This window comes from Ahaetulla prasina, chromosome 1 (assembly GCF_028640845.1).
Source record: "Ahaetulla prasina isolate Xishuangbanna chromosome 1, ASM2864084v1, whole genome shotgun sequence".
NCBI classification, from domain to species: domain Eukaryota; kingdom Metazoa; phylum Chordata; class Lepidosauria; order Squamata; family Colubridae; genus Ahaetulla; species Ahaetulla prasina.
In genome coordinates this window covers 354,270,598-354,291,399 of record NC_080539.1, presented here as the reverse complement: position 1 = coordinate 354,291,399, position 20,802 = coordinate 354,270,598, and the positions used below count along the sequence as shown (strand labels likewise).

General features: G+C 40.5%; 1 protein-coding gene across 2 annotated transcripts in view; it reads right to left on the bottom strand.

Moving 5' to 3' along the window:
- Positions 1–468: 468 nt before the first annotated feature.
- Positions 469–20,802, bottom strand: part of MDGA2 (MAM domain containing glycosylphosphatidylinositol anchor 2) — a 732,231-nt gene continuing 711,897 nt past the window's right edge. For both annotated transcript variants that reach the window (XM_058163141.1, XM_058163142.1), the window contains 2 exons: positions 1,273–1,378; positions 469–722 (listed from right to left, as the gene is read on the bottom strand). In XM_058163141.1, coding sequence (XP_058019124.1) covers positions 634–722; positions 1,273–1,378 — 195 coding nt within the window. In that variant the 3' untranslated portion in view covers positions 469–633. The remainder of the gene's footprint in view (positions 723–1,272; positions 1,379–20,802) is intronic.

Sequence of the window (20,802 nt, the reverse complement as noted above, 5' to 3'; positions counted from 1 at the left end):
TCCTCTCATACCCTGTTTGACAGTGAGGTGAAGGGATTTTTCTCTCCTCCGTGCTCGCTCTTGCTCTCTTCTTTTATGAAATCTCTTTTTGGGGCAGGCCATTAAGGTTCCATGGCAACAAGCAAACTAGTCTTTGAAACAAAACAAGCCATGACTTTGTGCTTTGACAAGAAATTCTATAGCTCTTTGACAGAGTTCTCCCAATTAACGGTTGGGGTGTGTGGGGGTAGGTGTGTGTATGTTGCTGTCATTTGATTCTCCTGTTGTTCGTTTGTTACTCCTTCACCACAACAGCACCTGAAGGCCTCTCTCCTTCACATCCAAAATGGTACATTTATCTACCTGCAGTTGCTTGTTTGTTCATTCCTTTTGTTTTTTTAATAAACCCCCAACGTGCGCGCATATATATATATATATATATATATATATATATATATATATATATATATAAATATATATATATATATATATATATGCATACTTTTTTAAAAAAATCTTTATTTGAATCAGTCAGTCATCAGTCAGTGGAGGAATCTTTGGTAGTTTTTTGTTTGTTTGTTTGTTTTAAAAATGTTCCTTTTTCTTCATGCCAGTGGGTGGTACATCTGCGTTATAGCCTCTGCCGGAATAAGGTCACCTCTGATGAATTAAGACAGACACAAGAAGAAAAACGGGGAAACTCCGTATATGGGGCAGTGTCCTGACTGCTTCTGAAGGTATATCTAAACAAAACAAGGAAAAGAAGGAAAGACAGCAGTTAGTCACCTTTCCAATTAGGCTGCCCAATTCATTCCAGAAACTGGTATGCAGGGGGACATGGCATGCTATCTTTTGGTGATTGTGAAACAGTGCAAAAGTTTTGCTTCGCTCATGACAAGTCAGGAATTGCCCTGCTTCATGAACTAAGGGTGTGTCCTCAAAGCATTGCTTTGAAAGCCGTGATGGGGCAGTGATTAGAATGCAGTCTTGCAGACTAATTCTGGCAACTGCCAGCAGTTTGATCCTGACCAGCTCAAGGTTGACTCAGCCTCCCATCCTTCCAAGGTCAGTAAAATGAGGATCCAGATTGTTGGGGGCAATATGTTGACTCTGTAAACGACTTAGAGAGGGCTGTAAAGCACTGTAAAGCAGTATGTAAGTCTAAATGCTATCACTATTGCTAAAACCCCTTTCAAAGCTTTGTACAGCCCAAGAATTCATTTCTTTCAGTTCGAATGTGAAACCATACACTAGATTGGGACACTATTGGGAGATGTTAACAAGCCCACATACGGTTGTTTACATAATCCGGTTTTGTGCATTCTCCTTCCACAATTGAGATATCATCGATAGCAATGTCTCCTTCAATGCCTCGGCCACGGATGCCTTCAAAAACAATCTAAAATGGAAAGAAAATAACAGTGACATTAAAAAATCAAATCCATGAGTGACACGAGAGGAGCTGTTAATAAGATGAAAATAGAATGTCTTGTTGAATATTCTTCTGTTCTCCGAAATAACAGAATTCAAAGATATTTCATAATCATCCACACCTTTAGAAAATTTAGCATATTTGTAACAGAGATGTATGAAACCTTTTGTCTAAAGTTGCAATACATTTACACATCTTTTGATTATCGGAAAGCAGAAATTCATGACTTTTTAGCCATCAAATCAATATGCTATTTTTACAAGGGCACAGTTAGTTAAATTACAAGTTAATTTACTTTGAAACACAAGGATGTTTCATTCCCCAATGAAAATGTTTATAAACTTGCTATTGTCTTTACTTCCTACTTCAGAACATTGCTTACTAGTCCGTTCTATGAAAGTGTTAATCAGATAGCTATTGTGTTTGTCCCTCCAAATATTTTTAAGCAAATCCTATTCCAAGTTAATTGTTCAATTATCAACTTCATTCTCCATCCTGTGTTTTTTTTTAAAAAAAAAAGTGCTTACAGAACATGCTAAATCCTGTACCCAGACTGACAAACACAGAGTTCTGTGAGTTCTTTGCTTCCTTTCTAGAGTTTTCTGATTTTTTTTTAATTATTATTATTTTGCTACTGAATGTTGTCAGAGTTCACATGTGTCTCAGTGACATATAAAAGTTTCACGTATGTTTTATTCGAAGTTCTAGTCTAGAGAACATTCCATGCAAAATATGGCTCACAATTTGAAATGATCAGATGGGATCCAGACTTTTGATTCAAGGTCATGAAACTAAACAGTTAAAATGCATTCCCGAGAATACATTTCAATACGAGAGTATTGCCATACTTTCCCATTTATTGATGCTTTTTAATGGATTAAAAACACTAGAATAAAAAAAATAAAGACTTTTTAAAGATGTCATAAAAGAAGTAAAAGTTGTCAAATGCTTTTCTCAGGATTTTTACAGCATTTATACTTTATCAAACAGTGTCTTGTCTTGAGCAGGAGACCTTATACCAATGATGGCGAACCTATGACACGTGTGTCAGAAGTGGCATGCAGAGCCATCTCTCCGGGCACGCGAGCCATTGCCTATTGGTCTTCCGGGTTCCGGCGTGCCAGCCAGCTGGTCTTCATGTGCGCGGGAGCACCACAAACGGGAACAGCAGCCGCTCGGTATGCATCTGCACCCTGGGAAGATGATCTTCCTGTTTCCAGCATGCGCATGAACACCGGCCAGCTGGTCTTCGTGTGTACATGCACTCCAGAAACCGGAAGACCAAGTGTCCGGTGCTCAAGTGTGCACCGGAAACCAGAAGATCATCTTCCCGGCACGTGCAATGCACACTGGGTGACTGCTCTTCAGGTCTCTGGGCACACATGATGTGTGGCTCCATTTCAGCCTCAGTGCTGAAAAGAGTTCGCCAACACTGCCTTATACCATTCCAGGCAAATAGTTGTTCAATCTCTTCTTGATAACCATCACTGATCCTTTAGGATTTCCTAATGGAATCTTTCTTAAACTCTCTTTTAGTTTGTTGAGGTCAGCTCTCTTAAAGTCTAAGACATTAGTTTGACTTTGTTCACTTACTTGTGCCTGCATTATGTTGAATTCCAGTATGATGTGGTTACTCTCTCCCAAAGTTCCCATAACTTAACTCCCTTCTATTATTTCATCTCTGTTAGCAAGAGCTGTCCAGTAGGATTGAAGTTCAGTATAGCTGACTCTCTAGTTCCCTCCTCTACTTTTTGGATGACAAAGTTGTCAATGTCAGGGTTCCAAGTAACACCCACAACCAAATAAGAGTCCGAGGCAGGCATTCCTTCAAAGTTCCATTTTATTAGAGATGTCATATTAGCACATCTGGGAAAACCCAAATCTGAAAGCCTATTTTCTCCACCCAAAAGAAAGTCAAAGTCCCTTTCCCTGCACCCACATGTCCATCATATGGTTCAATCAATCCACTGTCCCAACTGGAGATGTTTCCCAGTCACGCCCCTCCAGGTGCAGGCTGAACGTCCTTGACTCCCAGAGGAAAGAATGTTGTTGTGGCTATATATCTCTACCCACTCCATGCAACCCCCCTCCCATTTTCCCACAGCAGGCCTATGCACTAAATGTGGCAGCCCTGAAGATCCAAAGAGTAAGATGGCCACCAGGGCTGACAGACAGCTACCGTGTTTTCCAGAAAATAAGATTGTATCTTATATTTTTTTGAACCCTAAAATAAGTGCTTGGCCTTATTGTCATGTGCTCAAAAGCCCAATTGGGATTATTATCAGGGGATGTCTTATTTTGGGGGAAACAGGGTAGTTTCATCAGGTGTTCTCTGAACTTGGCTGTTTGCTTGAAGATGTTTAATGAGGACCATTGAAAATGTTACCTAGTCAGGTAACTAAAGGTCAGCAAACAAATAATCAAGCTCAGAGGGCATGAAGGACTCCACAAATATCAATCTGCCCATTAGCAGTCATTTTCTCAGAATATCCACAGTATGCTCTCAGATGCCTCAAGTGCCTATTAGCTTAACAGTGGTCAACTCCAGTTAATGCTGAAGGGAAGTGACTTGATCTGGAATTTTGCAGGTCCCCTGCTGCCTTTCATGTCTGTGACAATTTGCTGTGGCCAATTCACCATGGTCAGCTCACCGCAGGACAACTCGCTGTGAGACAAGAGTTACACTAATATCAAAGAAATAGTGGAATAGAATCATTAAAGAAAGGATGCAAAAGGAGGGACAAAATGAAGTGCCAATGACCAAAAATAAAATATTAATTTAATTTATTTTAAATAATTGAATTGTTAAATTCAATTATTTGAATAATTGGGGGCCGGGATAGCTCAGGCTGTTAAGAAGCCTGTTATTAGAACACAGTAGCCTGCAATTACTGCAGGTTCAAGCCCGGCCCAAGGTTGACTCAGCCTTCCATCCTTTATAAGGTAGGTAAAATGAGGACCCAGATTGTTGGGGGGGCAATAAGTTGACTTTGTAAAAAATATACAAATAGAATGAGACTATTGCCTTATACACTGTAAGCCGCCCTGAGTCTTCAGAGAAGGGCGGGATATAAATGTAAACAAAAAAATAAAATAAAAATTGTTCTGCAGTGAGTTGTACCACGGCGAGTTGGCCATGGTAAATTGGCTGTGATGAGTTGGCTGTGGCAAGTTGGTCATGTTGAGTTGTTCCATTTCGCTGCTTTCCTGCCTTCTAGTTCAATTGTTTAAGCAAGGCTAAGCCATTTGCTGGAAAAGGTAGCAAAATTTTGGATTAGCTGTGATCAGAATTGTCATTTCTGCACATTCCTTTTCCTGATGCCCTATGGGACGCCAACATGGTCAGTTTAAGTGTTTAATTGTTGTATTCATCAAGCCTGGCACACACAAAAAAATATTCTGTAACAAATTCAAAGGCCTTTTTGCAGAGATAACAGGAATTAAGCAATGCAGGAATGGTATTTGTACTGAACTATTAACTGAGATTTCCTCCCTCCAGTTTAAATTGACTAAACACTGAGGATAATTCCATAAAATAAATGGGGAATAATTTGGTATTAACAAAGAATTAACACAGGACAGAGGAATCAATTGGACAATATTTAATCCCATTCACAGTTTCCCAAATACCATTATGTCACTAATTTGGAGCATAATTCCAGGCATAGCTGATGAGTCCAAAAGACTTTTGTTTTTGAGACACTTGGGAAATAAGGTAGAGTACACCAGATTTATCTTTTAAGCAAAATTATGTAAGTAAGTAATGAAGGAAGGAAGTACTTAACTCCAGAAGTTGTGGGTACTCCAATGCTGGAGGTTTTTAAGAAGAGATTGGACAACCGTTTGTCTGAAATGGTGTAGGGTTTCCTGCTTGAGCAGGGGATTGGACGAGAAGACCTCCAAGGTCCCTTCCAACTTTGTTATTCTGTTAAGTAAATGGATCACCATATCTCTACTGCAAAATACTGAATGACCACTAGATAGCCACAAAAAGATAACAGAAAAAAATGTTTGCTGGCATCTAGTGGACATCTAGTGGTAGCATAGACACGAACAGTTCTAGCAAAAATGTAACTTCGGCTTGTTTCATCTCCTTGATTAAAGGTAAGCTAGAATCTCAAATCGTTTTGCCCCATAAATAGTAGAAGGTTTGAAACAAAGGATCAGTACTACTGAGAATCCTAAGGATGTAAAAATCTCACATGAAAAATTGCATCCTTATCTCCAGAAGCTAGGTGTTTTTTTGTCTGTACATCTGCATTTGTTAGTTTTCCACATTTATTATTATTTTTAAAAATAAGGCAGTGAACATAACTCGATACTCCTACCTTGTCTTATTTTTCTCTCTGATTTTTTTTTTTTTACAAGCGTTTGGATCACTTTAAACTTCCTTCTTTCAAAGTATTCCAAAATTTCCATCCCAACATCTTGCAACCCTCTTCAGGCACACAAAGGACAGCAACTATGCAATGTAAGTCCTTGTGATTGGCTTGAAGGTGGTAAATATCTTCTGTACTGGCTGTACCCAATGCAGACCATCTTTCATGACATTAAGTTCGAGTCCTACCTTCTCTTACTATTCCTAAACAGAGGGATAGAATCAAGATCACGTGAGGTGTTATTACCACTTTATAATGCCTTGGTAAGGCCACACTTGGAATACTGCATCCAGTTTTGGTCACCACGGTGTAAAAAAGAAGTGGAGACTCCAGAAAGAGTGCAGAGAAGAGCAACAAAGATGATTAGGGTACTGGAGGCTAAAACACATAAAGAACGGTTGCAGGAACTGGGTATGACTAGTCTGATGAAAAGAAGGACTAGGGGTGACATGATAGCACTGTTCTGATCTCTCAGGCATTGCCACAAAGAAGAGGGAGTCGGGATATTCTCTAAAGCACCTGAGGGCAGGACAAGAAGCAATGGGTAGAAACTAATCAAGGAGAGAAGCAACCTAGAACTAAGGAGAAATTTCCTGACAGTTAGAACAATTAATCAGTGGAACAACTTGCCTTCAGAAGCTGTAAATGCTCCAACACTGAAAATTTTTAAGAAGATACTGGATAACCATTTGTCTGAAATGGTATAGGGTTTTCTGCCTGAGCAGGGGGTTGGACTAGAAGACCTCCAAGGTCCCTTCCAACTCTGTTAGTCTATTCTATTCCTCATCTTGTGTCTAAAATTTGCTGTAGCTATAGCTGGGTGCATAACAAATCTTTTACAACAGAGAGAGGTATTTCTAAAATATTTGATGTTCACTGGTGGGAAGCTGGACATTCAAGCATAAATATACATATCAGATCTAAGTTGTAGGATATACCAACAATCAAATTATTTTTTTTTATTAATTTGAAGCACTGCATTCCAGTCTTCAGCCATCCAATCCCAAAAGTTCTTAAGCATACAAACTTTTCCAACAGGCATGCAATTAAAAGGTAACATCACAAAAAGAAAAGGTATTGTGAGGAAAGAGGAAAAATATACTTTTGGAGATATATTATTTTTGATTATAAAGGTTCAGCAGATCATGGGGCTGGACAAAGAATAATGGTTAATTTTTTCTTCCCTCAGTGTCTCGAGTAATAGCAAGCTGTAGCTCCAGAAAGGCTTTCAACTGGAGGTTACTGTCACTTCTCTTTTCTTTGCCACTTCACCTTTTTGGACCTTTGTATCTCAGACCTTAAAATAAATTAATTTCAAGTAATTTAACAGGAAGCTGCCTTATATAGCCTGCTACATTTAGATACTTATTTTCAATGTCTGTCAGATGCTGAGTGGTGACTGAATTTGGACATTTTGCATGCAGATTGTATGTTCTACCCTTGAACAATGTCTCCAAGAACAGAGTTCAAAGCAGAGCTGGAAGCAGAACATACAAATTGGTCTTCAGTGACAAACTGGTTTGCCTGCTCCTATTAATTAGGATTCATGATGAACCTAATAAAATAAAGGATAAGCCCTTCTCCACACGATAATACAGTAAGTACTTTGTGTGTTTAATTTATACTATACTGGAGTTCCAGGAATTCATTAGTACTGTTTGTATTCTCAAACTCTTCCCATACTTGAAGTTTAGCCTTTTTTGAATCTGGGAAATATGTGAAAAGTGCCAGTTAAACACTTGAGGTTTTTCATAGCACATTTCTGAGGGCACCTCCATTTTCTGGCCTGTGGATCTGATGGAATTGGGCCCTGCCGAGAAGCATTTACTTTCATCTTGAAGGCGCCATGAGCAAATCTTAGCTTTCTAGGGATATTTCCTTATTTGCTTACCTCATCTAAGGCATCCATGGTGTTGTGACTCGTCCTCCCTCCTCTCGTCAGCTGGGCCCCTCCCATCTCCAACCTGGCCTTTTATCAGACTCCGAGTCTGATAATGAAGATGAACGGCCTGTCATGACTCCAGCCCCCAGCCCTGGCCCCAGAGGATTCAAGGAGTGAAAGGAGAAGCCCAATAAACCTCACTCATACAGCGTTTGTTCCTTTGGCTCAGCCTTCAGAGCAGGAAGCCAGCCAGGTGGTGGAATTACCCGGGCCTACTCCCTCTGACCCCTCCCTTTCCCAGATGCTGACAGCAGATCCAGCTGAAGACAATTCAGGGTGGGTGGACCCTCGCTTCTGGAGATCTGAGAGGCGGCACCAGCAGAAGGAAGGGTGGGGCAGGCCTGGATAAATGCTGAGTCATGGAGCCATACCCCACAGCCTATATAAAGGACCTGCTTTTGGCATTCCAACCTTGAGTCAAGCAAAGTCTTATCTAGTTTGCTGATAAGAAACTGCTGACTATTGCTGAAGTCACAACTTGGACTCCTGCCTGCCCTGATAAACCTCGAAGGAACTTGGCAAGCTGCAGAGGCTTCGTTGCCAAGTTTGTTACGGACTTCCTTGACTCGTTCGTCGGAGTGGGGGTGGGACACAACACATGGTAACAAATGACCCTCTGTCAACCTTAGCAACTCTACGATGTGTGGACTTCAACTCCCAGAATCGCCCAGATAGGTATGCTGGCTGGGGAATGCTGGGAGTTAAAGTCTGCACATCGTAGAGTTAAAGTTGACACACATTGCTCTAGAACAGGGGTGTCAAACTCAAGGCCTGCGGGCCGGAGCTGGCCTGTGGGCTGCTTAGATCTGGCCTATGGGGCCAACCTGGAAACAGCGAAGGACCGCCCTGCGGTGCCTCTGCCAGCAAAAATAGAGCTTGGGAGGGTCATGCATGGTCGTCCTTAGTTCCATTTTCACTGGCAGTGACTTGCAGGAGGCCATTGCAGCCAAAAACAGACCTTGTGAGGGCTATGTGCGGCCCTTCCAAGTTGTTTTCACTGGCAGAGGGTTGCAGGAGACTGTTGCAGCCAAAAACAGAGTTTGAGAGCACATTTTTACTGACAGAGTGTTCGGGCTGCCACAGGTGCCACTGACATGAGTAATATCAAGCTGGCCACGCCCACACTGGCCACCTCCACCCCCTGGCCCTCCAAGGTCAAACACAACCTTGATGCGGCCCTCAATGAAATAGAGTTTGACACCCCTGCTCTAGACTGTCTCAGCCAGACTAATAGAAGAAAACATCAGCAGCTACAAAATAGTTTTGGGGAAAAGTTTGGGTTTTCTCTAGGGAGTTTGAAAAGAATAGTGAGTGTATTTGTGGTCCACAGATTGCTCATCCTCGAGTTACAATCTGCAAATTCCTAATGAATGAGAATTATTCACAATTCTGGCTTACTGCGCAGTGTGAATAGCAATCCATTTCTCGCATGGAATGCTGGTGACTTTTTAGTGGTGACCATAAAGAATACATCTAAGATTTGCAAAATGGCAAATTGCATTTGATTAAAAGCTTCATCCCTGCCATTGAATTGTTCTCTTTTCATCAGCATGAAACTGATGCTCTCTCAGAAGCACTAAATAGTTACCATAGGGGCTGCTATTGTTAAAATTTATACTTGCCTTTGAATCAGGGATTGTTGTAAAACTTTCATATGCCTTCTTTAGTTGAAAAACCCTTGCTGATGACATGAGGGTGAGGAAAACATAAAATAAATGTAGGATGTTTTTCAGTATATCAAAGACAATATAAAAACATTTTAATTTTTGTGCTGATCAAATTTGCTGCACAGATTTACTCTGATTCACACTCTTTAAAATTAACTAGGAGGTTTAATTTCCTTCCCATTTAGCTGTAGAATGCAAAATGAAGATTGGTTGAAGCAGGGGCGATAAGAGAACTGAATGTCCCAGCTGTGCTGACAGTGATTTTATTTTCAGTATTTTCAAACCCTAAATTTGTTTCATGTTTCTCAATAAGAGTGAAGTCAGAAAAAAAAAAAAAAACCAGGAAGATACATTATAGGAGCAATACATGGTCGAACAGAGTGGCTGCATTCATCTAACATGCTTAGTCAAGTAATCTAGCAGCTGTATTTGCATGACAAACTAAGCTTTGCTGGTTCTCTTTTCTTACCAGTAGTAATAGCCCTTAAACTTATATACCACTTCATGGTGGTCTACAACGCTCTCTGAGTGGTTTACAAATGTCAGCATATTGCCCCCAACAATCTGGTCCTCATTTTAGTGACCTCGGAAGGATGGAAGGCTGAGTCAACCTTGAGCCAGTCAAGATTGAACTGCTGGGGGCTTCCGGTTGATGTCATGGTGAGATCGGACATGAGGAGTGGGTCTCTTTTCCCTGTTGGTGGGCCAAAGCAAAAAAGGGTGCCCTGTGAGGTTGCAGAAGTCGCAGCTCTTTCCCTCTCAACTATGGCGAGGAGAAGAGGCAGCCTAAAGATGGCTGTCATGAAGCTGGGACAACCAGGGAACAACTAAGACTGGTGCTGGAGTGAAGTAGGTGAACAGTGACTGGAACTGGGGGATAGGATTCCTTTTTACTTAAAACCCAACCTCAAGGACTAATTAAGAATTAGTCCTAATTAATTCTAATAATTATTTATTAAAATGGTGATTAAGCACTCTGAGAAAAATACCAGACCAGGGAGCAAAGACTTAAAGAGAGAAAAACAATAAATTTCTAAAAATAATTCAGAAAATTAGACTCTTAAACTGGGAAGATGTGGTAATGGGAAGGCATTTTAAAATGCTGGAATTATTTACTTAAGAAAATTATCCTGCTTCTATAATTGAATTACATTGAATTATGTTAAAATTACGATTAAAAAGAAACTGAAACTAGACTGACTAGTGGCAACACTGAAATTTAAGTTGAAAGTGCCACCTGCTGACGAAAGGAAAATATATAAGTCTGGGAATACTTATATGAAGGATTGTGTGTTTTCAGTGGATTCGTATCACTGCTGAATTATTTCCAGGCTCTGATGAAAGTTAAGAACATGTTCTAATCAGAACGTGGTTTCCTTTTGTTGATTGTTGACTGACACAGGTAGCATGGTAAAACCCAGGAAGGAGTCATCTACTGTAAAGAGCATAGCTTTGGAAACAAATATTAAGTACCTTAAAAATTTCTCTTGCACAAACCTGATCAGCTGCCCTCCAGGGAATAGTGAGGTTTTCAGCTGAAATCTCTGTTCAATCAAACAATGAGAGGGAAAAGGATTCACCATACATGTTTGGTAGAAATCATGGTGACACATGATGACATCGTCTGTGCCAATACCCAAATCATGCAGATTATGTTACTCATGTTGTGTATGATATAATTTGCTCTAAATAGTCAAGCATTCTTACTGTATCTAGCTTTGTCTCAAATTATCTGAAATCCATACCAAGACTCCTCACTAACAACCAAGGAAGTAAACTACTTGAAAAGTATGCTGAAAAACAAAACAAGCAACATCAAGGGAATGTGCATCAAAAAGTCTACATCAGAGAAATCTTAAATATCAAAGAACAATATCAAACAGATTTGCATTTTTTTATTACTATGCATCTGAGCAGAAGATGGTAAAAAAGAACTGGTAGGTCATCAATACTTCAACTTTAAAAAGAAAATACTAAGAACAAAGACTGAGAATGGATTTTTACCTATTCATACATCTCAGCTGGAGAGAAACATGGCATATCTGTTCCAGGAAATATTTGGCAATCACTTGTGTATATTCCTGGCAAATGTTTTTAAATTTATGAGCAAAGAAAAAAGTGCTTTGGTGAGCAATATAAAGTCCAAAACGATGGTTAAGCAGCAATTTCATTTTATCAAAAAAAAGTGCTTTGATCAAGAACTCAAATAAAGTGATTAACACATTACAAAGCTGTTGCTTGACTCTATGGATTTTGGATGTAAATCAGTTTCCGTCATGAAGAAAATAGATAACAGAAAGGAAAAATATTTGCCAATACTGAATCTTTTTCATCGTGTAACTGGGTGAGCTCCCGTTACTTGTCCCAGCTTCTGCCAACCTAGCAGTTTCGAAAGCATGTAAAAATGCAAGTAGAAAAAATAGGGTCCACCTTTGGTGGGAAGGTAACGGCATTCCGTGCGCCTTTAGCATTGAGTCATGCCGGCCACATGACCACAGAGACGTCTTCGGACAGCGCTGGCTCTTCGGCTTTGAAACAGAGATGAGCACCGCCCCCTAGAGTCGGCAACGACTAGCACGTATGTGCGAGGGGAACCTTTACCTTTACCTATTATATATCAATCATCAAATGGTTCACGAAACTTAAACATAGTATCTCTTCTACTATTCTTTAGTTCACTTTCTTATGACCATTTCACACTCTTCTTCAAGTGTCTATGCTGCTTTAAAAAACCAAAACATTCAATATAACAAGCAATAGTTTATTGTTAAGAGTATACTTAGTGACTTTTCTCTGACTACTTGCAATCTGTTCATCTACCATGCCTGTGCAAATCACCCTGATCCACTTTGAACTGGAGAATTGATAGGTGAAGAGAGTATGATTCAATCTGAATTTGCAATTTGTGCTATTTCAAGATTCAGTTAAAGGAAATATTTGCCTACAGCAGGAATGTCGATTTCATTGAGGGTGGCATCAGGGTTGTATTTGACCTCGGGGCCAGGGTGGGCATGGCCAAGGTGGGCGCGGCCAGCTTGAAGTCACTCGGATCCCAAGCTTGTTCTCAGCCATGACAGCCTCCCGCTGCCCTCTGCCAGTGAAAACAGAGCTCGGGAGGGCTGCACGCTCCGTGTTTGCTGACAGAAGGTTGCAGGAGGCCGTCACAGCTGAAAATGGAGCTCGGGAACCCACTTTCACTGGCAGAGGGTGGCAGGTGGCAGGAGGCAACTGAAAATAAGCCCGGGAGGGCCTCACACAGCCCTCCCGAGCTCTATTTTTGCTGGCAGAGGCACCATGGGCTAGTCCTTTGCTCTTTCTAGGGCAGCCCCACGGACCAGATCTAAGCACCCTGTGGGCTGGATCTGACCCCCAGCCTTGGGTTTGACACCCCTGGCCTACAGGCTATAATAGAGGAACATCAAATTGCCTGCAGCTACTTTTTTTTTTTTTTTAAACAAATGGACTGAATGTAGCAGTGATGATAGGCCTCATCAAATATAAGGTTCCAGACTATCCTCATTCTAATTTTGAGCCAATATTCAGTAGGCTGAACTGAATTTACAGATGGGTTTGCAGGACTAGTACTGAAGTGTAGCATTGCTCTTGGCTCAAAAGAGAACAAAGTTAAGGCTACTGGCTGGCCTCACTGAAGAAACTGAGAACTGAGAAACTGAAAGGAGTCCTGCAACCAGTTATGGAATGCAAAAATCCAAATACTAGATGACCACAAAGAAGCTGAATGATCTGTTTCAACTTCATTGTTGAAATAGAAAATCTGTATCTATAGTGTGTGTGTGTGTGTGTGTGTGTGTGTGCACGTGCGTGCATGTGTTTACATTTGCACCTTCCTGGAAAATGCTTAGACCAGGGGTGTCAAACTCGATTTCATTGAGGGCTGCATCAGGGCTGTTTTTGACCTTGGGGGCTGGGTGGCCGTGGCCAGGGTGGGTGTAGCCAGCTCAACATCACTCATGTCAGGGATGCCTGTGGTGGCCTGAGTGCTCTGCCAGTGAAAAAAGGCTCCTGAGCTCCATTTTGGGCTGCCATGGCCTTCTGCAACCCTCTGCCAGTGAAAATGGGCTCCCAAGCTCCATTTTCAGCTGTGATGGCCTCCTGCAACCTCTGCCAGTGAAAACGGAGCGTGCAGCCCTCCCGAGTTCCGTTTTCGCTAGAGGAGGCACTGCGGGCTGGTCCTTTGCGGTTTCCATATCTAAGCACCCCATGGGCCAGATCCAGGTCCCAGGTCTTGAATTTGACACCCCTGGCTTAGACAAATCCCTGTAGATTTTTTGGCAAGATTTCAGGAGTGGTTTGTAGTGTCTTCTTTCTAGGCTGAGAGAGTGTGACCAGCCCAGGGTCACCCATCTGGTTTTGTGCCTAATACAGGACTAGAACTGACATTCACCTGGTTTCTAGCCTGTTGTTTTAATCACTACACTAATACTCCAAATGCTAAATATATACAGTATTTAATAGATAACTAATTGTAGCATAAAGTTAATATCCATGAATTAACAGCTCTGCTTCACCTCACAGATGAAGTTCATGGAGGGGATCCAATTAATCCAGTGGTGCTGAGGAAAATGCACTTTAAACATCCTCAGGGGCATTTTCAGTTTATAATTACTCCACAACCGATACGATTGAGTCTGAAAATTTTAAGGACATGAAAGGTGGCAAATTCTTATTGAAATCAAATCCTACCTCAGTTATGTCTAAGGCACATGAATGAAATAAATTAAGACCTCAGGCCAATACAAGGGTGATAAATCAACCCTGCTAGCCTATTTAAGTGGAGGGAACTAAGGATATTTTTGAGTGATGCAAAATTTCCCCAGTGGGATGTACAATAACCATTTTCCTGGCGAAACACTGTGCATACTATTTGTCCATCTAATTTCTATTGTGTGTGTACCCAATTAGCTATTCCCCAGGGTAAGGAAGGAATGTAAAGCTACTTGTCTTTGCAAACAAAAACAGAAACCAACCCACAAACAGCAGCAGAAACAGCAAAATGAATGCACACATTGTCCCCAACTCCAGAGAGACATGTTACAGAGCCCTAGTTCTGATCGATGCACTTGTAAGGAACTTTGCAGAATCAGGAGTTCCTGGGGAGAAAACTCTACAGACCAATTTGTTAGCAAAACTGCCAATATAATTCTCTTCCCTCTTTCTCTCTCTTTTTTTCTGACAAGAAAACTCCAATGCAGTAGCTCACATATGGAAAATATAACTCAGGGAAAATTAGTCATGGGTTTTACATGCATGACACATGAGAAACCAAAGTGGGAAAGGGGTAAGAGGCAGCTCTGAAGAAGTAGATCTGGTTGTTCCAAATCTTACTGTTACTTACAGTAAAAATAATTCAATGAGAGAGGGTTACAGTTCTTCAAGACAATCCCTCCTATCTTGTCCTCTATCACTATTTATGCTTAACCTGCCCTCCTCAAAATATATAGACCATTTCTTGAAATGTTTTGTGAGACTTCACGCTATCTATATACTAATAAAATTATTGTCATGACCTTTAATTGAAGAAAACAGTAAATTATAGGGCAATAATTTTTGAGCCAATGTACCTCAACTATGATATTTTACGGAATGGGCCCCAAATCTGTGATCCGTGGTTTCATTGTTCTGTGACAGTTTCTCAGCCAGTCTTGCAATCCTCCTCCCACCTAGCAGCAATCACTTACCTGCCTGCTAGAAAGGGAAGGTAGGTAGGTAGGTAGGTAGGTAGGTAGGTAGGAAGGAAGGAAGGAAGGAGGGAGGGAGGGAGGGAGGAAGGAAGGAAAGAAAGAAAGAAAGAAAGATATGCAATGCTCCCTGCAAGATTCCTGCAAAGAAACTTAATGGGGAAGCTAGCAGGAAGTTGGAAGTCGTTCTTGGTCAAACTGACTTTTTGCTCACTCTTTGTCCTTCTTTTTCTCTCTTTAGCTAAGCATTTGTCTGAAATGATGACCCAACAGACATGGGTTACCTAGTAGGCCTTAATATTGTGAGAAACAACCACTGGGGACTACAAAGAATTTAGTTACTGAGACCAAGAGATTTAAGATGAGATTTCAAGAAGACAGATATTTTTTTCCTCCAGGGAAATGGTGTAAAATGGTAGTGCACATCATATAACAAGGTTGTTTAGTTATCTCTGAGGAGAAGATTCTTGACCTTCTGTGAATTGTATCTGAACAATGGGTTTCTGGGTATTTAACATTCTTTGGGTTGGAACAAACATTTCATGGGTATTTTATTTATTTACAATGTTATTTATCAATTTTGTATAACATCATAATCACATAATAGATTACCAACAATTAACATAAACATAAAGGTGTAACAATTAAAATAGTATAAAAGGACATAAAAGTAACAACTACAACAATAAGAACCTAACCTATTAAATATCATATCTGACTATCTGTGGGGCAGTGTCCCTGATAGCCACCAGAGTTTCCTGGATGACAAAAACCATCACCCCATCCCTGCCTCAAGGTCTCAGGTTTCTGAGAAAGGAGTCTCCCTCCACCCCCATGCTGGTGTCAGTGATATGTGGCAGGTTGATCTTCTCATCCAGAACAACATTATTGATAACAGAGAAGCCAATCTGGCATTCAGTAAGATAGGTAAAGGTAAAGTTTCCCCTCGCACATATGTGCTAGTCGTTCCCAACTCTAGAGGGCGATGCTCAACTCTGTTTCAAAGCCGAAGAGCCAGTGCTGTCCGAAGACATCTCTGTGGTCATGTGGCTGGCATGACTAAACGCCAAAGGCGCACGGAACGCTGTTACCTTCCCACCAAAGGTGGTCCCTATTTTTCTACTTGCATTTTTTACATGCTTTCAAACTGCTAGGTTGGCAGAAGCTGGGACAAGTAACGGGAGCTCACCCTGTTACACGGCAGCACTAGGGATTCGAACTGCTGACCTTTTGATCGACAAGCTCAGCATCTTAGCCACTGAGCCACCGCATCCCTCGCAATGTCATAGTCAATGGTATTGAATGCCACTAAGAAATCTAGTAGCTCTAGGAAGGGTACATGGTTCCCATCATCAAGATCCCATTAAAGGTTACTCACAGATCTCCCAATGCTCTTTCCATCTCATGTTCAAACCTGAATCCCAAATGAAAGTGGTCCTGTAAATCACTCTACAGCTCAAACTCCACCTTCTCAACAAGTTTCCTTAGAAAAACCAAATTTGGATAAAGTGTGGTAGTTGTCCAATATGGCTGGGTTGAGTGAGTGCTAATTCAGGAAGTGGCACACAACTATCTTTTTCAAGCTTCCAATATTACCCATCCCCTATAGAAATAATGATCACTTCCTAGATCTAGTTAACCACATACCCCCAGTTGCAGAAGCAAATCATGAAGGGCATGGATTCAACCCATAAGGAAGCCCTCATGCTAGATAACCAGATAGGCCATGCTATTTACTTTACAAACAAAAAAAGATATTCCCCCAGTCACTGGTTCACATTCTACCCATGACAAATCGAAACTCAGATGAATTTAAACATCTTTATGGACAAAATATTGTGCAAAAGACTTCAGAAAGATAATTTGTTCCATCTTTTCCCAACTGGTACTAGGCCATTCCAAATTATGCACAATTTGGATAACAATCCATCACCTACCATGTTTGATCCGATTCATTTTCATCTTCCCTTCATGACTGCATTTGCCACTTCAAATGAGGGCCTTGGTAAACGAAAATGGTCCCTAAACTTTTAACTGTTCCTCTAGGTGGAACAAAGAATCGCATTGGGACCAGAAAGTAATGCGATCATAGTAAATAACGCATATATTGCCATTGGTCTAACAAGTGGCAACTTCAGATCTCAACCAACAAATGCTCTGTCTTACACATTGGCAAAAAAAATCAAAACATGAAATACAAATTAGATGGACATGATCTTATAGATGACCTTCACTCTTTCAAGGACCTTGGAGTACTCATTTCTAAAGATCTAAGTGCCAGAGCCCATTTTAACAACATTGCCCAAAAGACACTAAGAGTTGTTAACCTAATCTTGTATGGCTTCTTCTCTGGTAATATTGTACTTCTAACTAGAGCATACAAAACATTTGCTAGACCAATTCTTGAATACAGCTCATCTGTCTGGAACCTGCACTGCATATCAGACATAAATACAATCGAAAGAGTCCAGAGATATTTCACAAGAAGAGTCCTCCACTCCTCTGCTCGCAATAAAATATCTTATGCCACCAGACTCCAAATTTTGGGTTTGGACAACTTAGAACTACGCAGACTTCAATCTGACCTAAGCACAGTACATAAAATTGTCTACCACAATGTCCTACCTGTCAATGACTAGTTCAGCTTCAACCACAACAATACACTAGCAAATAATAGATACAAACTCAAGGTAAACTGCTCCAAACTTGATTGCAGAAAATATGATTTCAGTAACAGAATGGTCAATGCCTGGAATGCACTACCTGACTCTGTAGTTTCTTCCCCAAACCCCCAAAACTTTAAGCTTAAACTGTCTACTGTTGATCTCACCCCATTCCTAAGAGGTCTGTAAGGGGCGTGCATAAGTGCACCTGCATGCCTACCCTCCCTGTTCTAATATTCCTTTTTTACTTATTCGTTTCATGTATCCAAATTATGTTTATACTTTCACCTGTTATCGTATATATGATTGACAAATAAAATAAAATAAAATAAAATAAATAAATAAATAAATATCCTCCATATCCCAGTCATATGTCAACAGCTCAGTGGCAAAATTTCTTCCAGCATATGTTCACCAGTATATACAGGGCCCAGATTTACCTGGAACAAATCCAGGGCTGCCATGTAGGCAATGAACTGACAAATCTTTCTAGGCCCCACAACCAGAGCATGAAGGTTGAAATCCCTCAATTTTAAAAGGAGATGCTCAAAATGTGGACAACTCTCCTGTCAAGAAATGTGTATCACACTGTCATTATTTGTGACTAGAGCCTGAAGTTTGTACAAATTGCAGAACTACAGATTTTGAAAGGATGCATAGGACATCAAGTCCAACCACTTGGCCAGTGCAGGAATTCAAATGAAATCTGAACATCAATGATAAAGAAACACCCACTATTTCTCTAAGTAATTGGTTCCAATATTAACAATTCTTACCCATTACGCTTGGAAAGTGAGAAGGGAGTCATAGGACTTCTTTGTCACTCTGGTTAGAGTGTCATTTCCAGGAAGAGTCCTATGGTCTTTGGCTCTAAATCTAAATAAACAATTGGCAACTCCAAATCTCAACCAACAAATGCTCTGTCTTACACATTGGCAAAAAGAACCAGAACACAAAATACATGCTGAGTGGACACAACCTTGTAGATGACCCTCACTCTGTCAAGGACCTTATCATATCAAATGATAAGTATTCATATCAAATGATCCAAGTGGCAAAGCCCACTGTAACAACATTGCCAATAAGGCATTAAGAGTTGTTAACCTAGTTTTGCATAGCTTCTTCTCCGGTAAGATTACACTACTAACCAGAGCATACAAAACATTTGCAAGACCAAATCTCGAATACAGCTCATCTGTCTGGAACCCGCACTGCTTATCGGCCATTAATACAATTGAACGTGTCCAGAAATATTTCACAAGAAGAGTTCTCCACTCCTCTGCTCACAACAAAATACCTTATGCCACCAGACTCGAAATTCTGAGCTTAGAAAACTTAGAACTACGCCGCCTTCGGTATGACCTAAGCGTAGTACATAAAATTATCTGCTACAATGTTTTACCTGTCAATGACTACTTCCGCTTCAACCACAACAATACACAAGCACACAATAGATGCAAAGTTAAGGTAAACCACACCAAACTCGATTGCAGAAAATATGAATTCACAAATAGAGTGATCAATGCCTGGAATGCACTACCAGACTCTGTGGTTTCATCCCCCAACCCCTCAAATTTTAACCTAAGATTGTCTACTGTTGACTTCACCCCATTCCTAAGAGGTCTGTAAGGGACATGCATAAGAGCACCAGCGTGCCTACCGTCCCTGTCCTAATGTTTCCTTTATTTGTATCTATTTTATGTATCCAATCTATGCTTAAACTTATTACCTAATACGGTCTTGACAAATAAATAAATAAATGATATTTGCTACCAAAGATCAGAGGACTCCCTTGGTTGTACCACAGGCCCCTGATCAAGCTTTCCTTTGTCATTTGCAGCTCAAGATTTGGGAGATTGAAGCTGTATCCTTAATAATTGCAAGTGATTGAAAGCTTCCACAGATTATCCCCAAACAATTTTGGGGAGGGACGGGCATGGATGGAGGGCACAAGAAAAAGAACCAGGAAAGGAAACTGGGATCTAAATCAGTATACTATGTTTTCTATTATAGGGAGTTTTAAGAGTTGAGCCATAAAAATCCAATTTATTCTAAAGGGAAGCAAATGTGAGGATTTCTTTTCTTCTTCTCCTCTTCATTTTCTGAAGCAGCATCCACCCTCCCTCCACTTTCCCTTTCTTCTTCTTTTGTTAGCTATAGGGAACATCCTTTTAATCATAAGCTGAAACTTTCATCAGCTTGGTTCAGAAGTAGCTTTTATGTTTTCTGATTTACATAGCTATGCATGCCCCTCGGTTGATTTCTCTTTTCTCATGTTCTAGCAGTGATGGTTGGAATGCCACTGTAATAGAGATCTGTCCATGTTTCAGTTCATTTAGGATACAGATTCTAGCTGAATAGTTCTTAAGCATCAAAAATTGGGGAGCGGGGTAGGGGGAAGGGTTTTGCACAGCTTGGCTTGAGCTGTTAGAGATGATGTAGAGGAAAGAGAGGGTGGAATCTGAAAAAATCCTGATTATAGAGGAATCTCAGGAAGCAATGTTCGTCTCATAATGGTACTCTGGAAATGGTGCTCAGCATATAGATTGATGGATGAATTCTATTTTTAATCCATTCCCTCCCACCAATACTCTTTTTTGAGCTGTGCCAATTTGCATTTTAAAATGGATAATATGACCTTGAGCAATAGTCCTGATTTTTGAAACTGATCTGCATTTTGTTCCCAGACTGACACAAAGCAGTATTTCAGTCAGGATTCTCATTCAAGCAAAGAGCCAGCAACTGAATTGCAGGAGAACCGTATGGACACAAAGAAACATATCAGAATTAGAGTGATTTATTTCTCAGAGAGTTTGCAGTATAAAGGGCCAGGATTTTGTTGGTACTTCCTAATAGTATATCAGTAGGTAATTTTAGACTTTGAATGTCAGAGTCCTCTAGAGGTCTCCCTTCAGATAAATATGACTGAATAGGTGGATAAAAATGCCAAAGCCACTCTAAACATCTGGCTGACTGTGTGACAAATCATAACAATTCAATTCTGTTCTACATAGCTGGATTGAAAAAAGGCTCAATTTTTT